At 39.8% G+C, this 6,607-nt stretch overlaps 1 protein-coding gene across 1 annotated transcript in view; it reads right to left on the bottom strand.

Moving 5' to 3' along the window:
- EIF2AK4 (eukaryotic translation initiation factor 2 alpha kinase 4) overlaps window positions 1-6,607 on the bottom strand; it is a 124,610-nt gene that overhangs the window by 92,101 nt on the left and 25,902 nt on the right. The window contains exons 2-3 of the mRNA XM_006883027.1: window positions 5,911-6,023; window positions 3,201-3,303 (exon numbers count right to left, since the gene is read on the bottom strand). Of these exons, the coding sequence (XP_006883089.1) occupies window positions 3,201-3,303; window positions 5,911-6,023 (216 nt within the window). The remainder of the gene's footprint in view (window positions 1-3,200; window positions 3,304-5,910; window positions 6,024-6,607) is intronic.

Consider the following 6,607-nt stretch of genomic DNA (forward strand, 5'->3'; position numbering starts at 1 on the left):
CCAAGCCGGGGGCAGTCTGCCCCGGGCAGAGGGCCACGACGGCTGAAGTAGTCTTTTTTTAAAAAAGAAGAAGAAAAAGTGTGTGTGTGTGTGTGTGTGTGTGTGTGTGTGTGTGTACTGTCAAATTGGATCTGACTGGTATAGGAGACTGCCCCTCCTTCTCCAGCAGAGCATGAAGTAGAGTCTGGGGTGTTCCCCCCCTCCCCAGGTGCCTGTCGGGACCTGGGTTTCAACTGTCCACACCACAGCAGTGGGCAACGAGCTTAAAGCCCCTGATGGCTCTGGGCGCTGACTCTCACCAGTGGCTATGTGGCAGTTTCTTAAACTAAGCATGCAACTACCACTCACTACCATCTATGACTGTACTGATCACTTATCTCAGAGAAATAAAAAACTTATGTTTACACAAAATCTGTAGATGTATGTTAGTAATTTTATTCATAGTAGCCCAAACTGGAAACACCAGATATGTGTCAAAAAGCAAACCGGGGAATGCTACTGAGCAACAAAAAGTAATAATAGTAAATAAGGTAAAAATTCAGCAACCCGGATGAAAATTATGCTGGCTGGAAAAAATCCACTTCCCAAAGGTCATAAAATATATGACGATCTATGTAGCATCCTTGAAAAGACAAATTTATAAAAATAGAGAGCAGATTAGCACTTTCCAGGTATGACAGAGGGGATGGGTTGGGAAGGGTAGCTATAGAAGGGGAACGTGAGGGACTCGTGCTGAGGGAACTATTCTGTATCTTGATTGTCTTAATGTCAAAATTCTAGCAATAATGATGTACTAAAGTTCTTCCAAATGTTACTGCTGCAAGAATCCACATGAAGGGCACCAGGTACTCTCTATAGTATTCATCTTTATAGTATTTATTACAACTGCATGTTAATCTCAAAATACTAAGTTTTGTTGAAAATAAAGCAAAAGAAATTCATTAATAAGAAATTAGATGACATTCTATAAATAAATTTTTATTATTTTTCACTTACATATTGGAGTCCCTTGACCCTAGAACTTCGGAATAATCCCTAGGCCTAGTGTTTTGACCAGGCTTTTCTACAACCATTTTCTGTACCTCATCAATCACTACAGTTCTTGGAAACAGCAACTTAGCTGGATAGAATACATATACCTAACACATGTGAGTAATCCCCTGTTATGGAATCCAGGTGAAAGTATATCTAATTGGCTGATTATTAGATCTCCAAAATAGATAAGGAAGCTTTAGGATAGTTAACCGGGACTAGCCCTTACTTTTGGACATGCATGTTGTGAGGAGAGACCGGTCCTTGGAGAAGGACATCATGCTTGGGAGGGTGGAGGGATGGCGCAGGAGGTGAAGGCCCTCTATGAGGTGGATTGATTCAGTGACTGGGGTAATCGGGATGGAGTGTCGGAGACAGTGCGATTGGCACAGGACAGAGTTTAGGGCTGTTGTACATAGGGTCGCTATGAGTCGCAAGCGACTCGACTGCACATAACAACAACAACAAGCTCTTACTTAGGGAGTTCTGTTGGCCCAGTGCGTATGGAGTTGTACTGTCACCCAAAGGTACACAGTATGAATCCACCAGCTGTTAGGCAGGAGAAAGATGGGCAATGCCCCATGCTATTTACTCCCTCTGAAAACTGACTGGAGGGTCAGATCTGAGTTGGTTTTGACTTGAGAGTACATAAAAACAGTCCTTACCTAGGAATCATAGTGGAACAATGGCTAACTGCTTGCCTTCTGAACTGAAGATAAGTAGTTCAAAGCCACTAGTGGTTCTATAGGAGAAAATACCTGGCAATCTGCTCTTGTAAAGCCTTAACAGCTCAGGAAACACTATGGAGTACTTCTACTGTCATAGAGGGTTACTATGAATTGGAATCAACTTGACAACACATACTAACAACAGCTCTTAATTCCTGTCAAATTTGCTTGATGGGAATCACTGAGCATGAGCTACATAGGTAAAAAACAGTAATATCACATAAAAGCAAGGCAAAGATGGATTAGATGGAGTAAGAAGGAAATCATAGTTATGCTCGGCCCTAAAATCCAGCTAGGCTTGCCCTCGAGCTCTGATACCCAAAGGAAAACTTTTATGAGAGGTTTCACAAGCACAGTTTAGTACTGAAATAAATGTAAATGCTCAGGTATAGAAGGGACATTGGAGTGGTGGTTGTTTGGTGCTGAAATTACATGTAAGATTGTCCATCTTTCTCCCACAGAACAGCTGGTAAATTCAAACTGCTTGCCTTTGGGTTGGCAACATAACCCCTTACCCACTAGGCCACCAGAGCAGCTGTTATTGGGTGCTAAAGGAGGAGTTGTTAGGTGCTGCTGAGTCAAGTAAAGCATGTCATTAATTATGAAGAAAAAAATCATTCTGGTATGAAAAGGTGAAGGATGACAATGTTCGGTCAGATGTTTCCTGTTTGTAAACATTATCCAACATAAAAGTTTGAGTCAAGAGCATAATGGCAGGCCCAAAATACGCAAAAATATATACCAAGTCCACAGTGACTGTTTTCAGAAAAAATGTTGACACCACCATTAAAAACAAAGGAAAACAAGCCTAAACTGGTTGCCACTGAGTTGATTCCACCTCATAGTGACTGTACAGGGCAGAGCAGAGCTATCTCACAGGGGTTCAAGGCTGTCAATCTTTACAGAGGCAAATTACCTCCTTGTTCTCCCATGGGGCAGCTGCTGAGTTAGCAACTGAGTGTTTCAATTCCTGTGAATCAGGGCTCCGCTGCTGCTGAGTGCCTTTGAGTTGATGATGACTAACTTGACAAACTCGGCCCTAACCTGCATCATCCTCACAATCTCCACTGTTCCAGTCATTGTGCCAATCCATCATAGTGAGCGTCTTCCTCTTTCCCGTTGACCCTCTCTCTACTTTTCCCAGTGTGATGTCTTTCTCCAAGGACCACTAAGCAATATTTATTAATTGCAAGTTTTAGAGTATCATTAAGCTATATTCTAAAAAGTATAATTTTTAAGTGCTAGAAATAAAAAAAAAAATACAAATCACCATGATCTCCTTTGCAGCTACCACTAAGAAACAAAGTATTACAGTCCAAATTAAATTTGAGGTATACAGATAAAGCATTTAAAACCAAAGGAAAGGCTGGAGGCAAAAGCTGGTGAGCATTAATGAAATTGTCTAAAGTTCTCATAATTCTCTGGTGTAGCAAGTCTTACCTCCCCACAATGCTTTTTGGCCAGTTCTTCTAAGCTGGATTTTAATAAATTAACACTTTCATTTGACAACCCTTTGGCATTCATTAACTCTATTTCAGGGACACTGGGAAAGGAAGGAAAACAAACATTAAAATGTAGCATATTTGCAATAGTGTTTGTTAAATCATTAAAATGTAGCATATTTGCAATAGTGTTTGTTAAATTCTAACTATTGGGCTCAAGAATTTCACAGGTCTCTTATGTGAACCTCTGCATGTCCCAGGAACATTCTCTTTAAATCTCAATCTGAGCCATTCTAGTTGACACAGGGCTCAGTCTGAAGCCATGGGCGTGCTCTGGGCAGGAAGAGCGCTGGTCAATGGCTTTACTCTGGAATGTGAGGAGTGCCATCTCCCAGGGGATCTAGCTTTCCTGGGATTTGACCTTCTCTCTCCTTCCCTGTGCCCCTGCTTATGATTTCAACTTTACGATCTGATAAAAATGTCCTGTATTTTCAACATCAACTATTTTCTGTTGGTTTTTATTTGCCCCAGATTACAAAATCTGGGTTTTGTCTCTTTTTTCAAAACTCATATTAGTTCTGTGTCTGATCCCAGAGTGTAGCTTAACCGTGTACTCCCTTGAAAGGCAATTCTTGACCCTGACTTTGCTCTAACATCAATTAGCTGAGCTGACAGTTCAGTTCCCTGGTAACAGTCCAATGCTGTGCACCCATTTACATGCTCCAGAATAAAGGAAAACAAGAATAACTAGCCAAGATGGAGCTTCAGCGATCCATCCAGTATTCCCATAACATCTATATCCCAATCTACGACTAGAAATATATCTAAGTTTAGTAACATGGAAACTGCATTGAAGGCACTGGCATTGACTTGTTTTAATTAACAGATGCAGCCCTGCATGCACTCACCAGTCTATGTCAGGAAATTTAGAGGATAGCTGCCTTGTCAATGGATTGGAAGATACTCATATTTGTTCCATTCCCAAGAAATGTTGGTGATCCAACAAAAAGTGGAAACTATCGAACAATATCATTAATAAAACATACAAGCAAAATACTGCTGATAATCATTAAAAAATGGCTAGAATGGTACATAGAAAACTGCCAGAAATTCAAGTAGGATTTAGAAGAGGCCGTGGACCAGGGATATCACTTCTGATGTCAGATGAATCCTGGCTGCAAGCAAAGAGTATCAGAAGAATTATCTATTCTGCGCTTTATTGCTATACAAAGGCATATGACTGCATGGATCATAACAACTTATGGCTAACATTGGGAAGAATGGAAATCTCAAAGCACTTAATTGTGCTCATGTGAAACCTATACATAAGACCAGGAGGTTGTTGTGCAAACACAGTAGGGAAACACGGCATGCTTTAAAATTAGGAAGGGAGTTGCATCAGGGTTGTATTCTCTCTCCATAACTATTCAATCTGTATGCTAAACTTATTAAAGAAGCTGGACTCTATGAGGAGGAATGTGGCATCAGGATTGGAAGGAGACTCATCAATAACCTGTCATGCAGATGACACAACCTTGCTTGCTCAAACTGAGGAGGACTTGAAGCAATTGTTGCAGAAGATCAAAAAATACAACCTTTAATTGAACTGCATCTCAATGTCAAGAAAACAAAGATTCTTACAACTGGACTGATAGGAAAAGGAAAAATCATGAAGGATGGAACAAAGATTGAAACTGTCTACAACTTCATCTTACCTGGGTCCACAATTAACACCCTCATCAGTAGTAAGGAAATCAGGAGATGTATTGCACTCAGAAAATCTGCAGTTAGGGAACTCTCTAAAACAATGAGGAGTAATGATGTCAGTTTGAGGATTAAGGTGCATCTGATTCAGGCCATGGTCTTTCCAATCACTTGCTATGCATCTAAGAGCTGGAGAATGAGTAAAGATGATAGAACAATTGATGCCTTTGAACTGTGGTGTTGGAGAAAAGTGCTGAATATCTCATGGATGACCCAAAGAACAAGCAAATATGTCTTGAAGGGTGCAGCCCAACTGCTCTTTGGAGGCAAATACTTAGGGCATGTTGCTAGAAGAGGGTATTTCTTGGAGAGAAAAGTGATGCTCAGAAAGGTGGAGGGTCAGTGAAGGAGAGGAATACCCTAAACCAGGTGGACTGACACGGTTGATTGCCACAATGGGCTCTAATGTGTCAAGAACTGTGAGGATGGCACAGGATAGGACAGAGGTGAGAAGGAATCAATGGACATCAGCACTGTCTACTGAGAAGCACCAAAACTTTCAACATCCCTTTAGTCTGGGAAATAAAAGATCCTATCTAGCATATAAAGCTACTGATTTCTAATGCCAATCCAACTTTTAAACTAAGTGCACATACACTTTAATAGTCACCACACCTTTATCTTTTTCTTCTGGATTTTTCCTTTCCCTAATTTATGAAGAACTAAACAAATAAAGGTTAGTATTTCAGAGGAAGGACACAATTAGTCACTGTGCCAAGATTGATTCCTGTAGGGACTATCTTACAAGTATAAGCAGACTTAAAATGTGAGAAGTTTCACAACAATTTTTTATCCTTAATGTGTTCCTGATGAATTAAAGGTAACATAAGCTAAAATGTTATATTTCATGGGGGCAAGGAGAAAACAGTATTAATTTCAACCTGTTTTTTAGTTGACACAACAGAAAAGAAATGCACATCAAAGCTATTTACAAATGTACTCACACATCTGGATAGGTTGGTGGGCATTTAACTCTCAAATCTATTTGCACGTAAACTTCTTCACCAGTTAGGCCTTGAGGGTACAGAACTAAATTTATTTCAGGGGGCTTTTTGACCTAAAAGGGAAAATAAGAATCAATGAATAAAAATTAACACAATGATCATCTTAGGTAAAAAAAATTTGCTTTTAAAATATCACAGGTCAGTTATATTTGATATAACTTTTTGGTATGTTTGCATAAAATGTGGTTCAAGAACAAAACCAGTACCAGAGATAATGCATTTTCCTTTTCATGATTATCTCAAAATGTTCCACTTATTTTCAATTCATTCAAATGTTCTCTCTCACACTGTTACCAAGTTATAACCAACTCAAAGCTCATGCTCCAGTGGGTTTTCAGAGGCTATAAGTAACAGGATAAGGCTGCCCATTTTTCTTTCTTGGAGCAGCAGTGGGTTTGAACCATTGGTCTTCGGGTTGGCAGTGATACTTTTTACCCACAAGGCCACCAGAGTTACCTATTAAAATGTTACTGAATGCCATATGTTGTTCTATTGCTTGTGTGCTGCTAGGATATTAACAGGTTTCGGCAAGAGCTGCTGCTTTTTTTTTTTTTTTAGATCAACTGGAAACTACCTTCTTTATTCTTGATCTACTTTTTGTACACCTTTCAGATAATTCTACAGGCTCTGTTCTTGT

The sequence above is a fragment of the Elephantulus edwardii genome, unplaced genomic scaffold (assembly GCF_000299155.1).
Source record: "Elephantulus edwardii isolate Elephantulus edwardi_28Jun2011 unplaced genomic scaffold, EleEdw1.0 scaffold00026, whole genome shotgun sequence".
NCBI classification, from domain to species: Eukaryota; Metazoa; Chordata; class Mammalia; order Macroscelidea; family Macroscelididae; genus Elephantulus; species Elephantulus edwardii.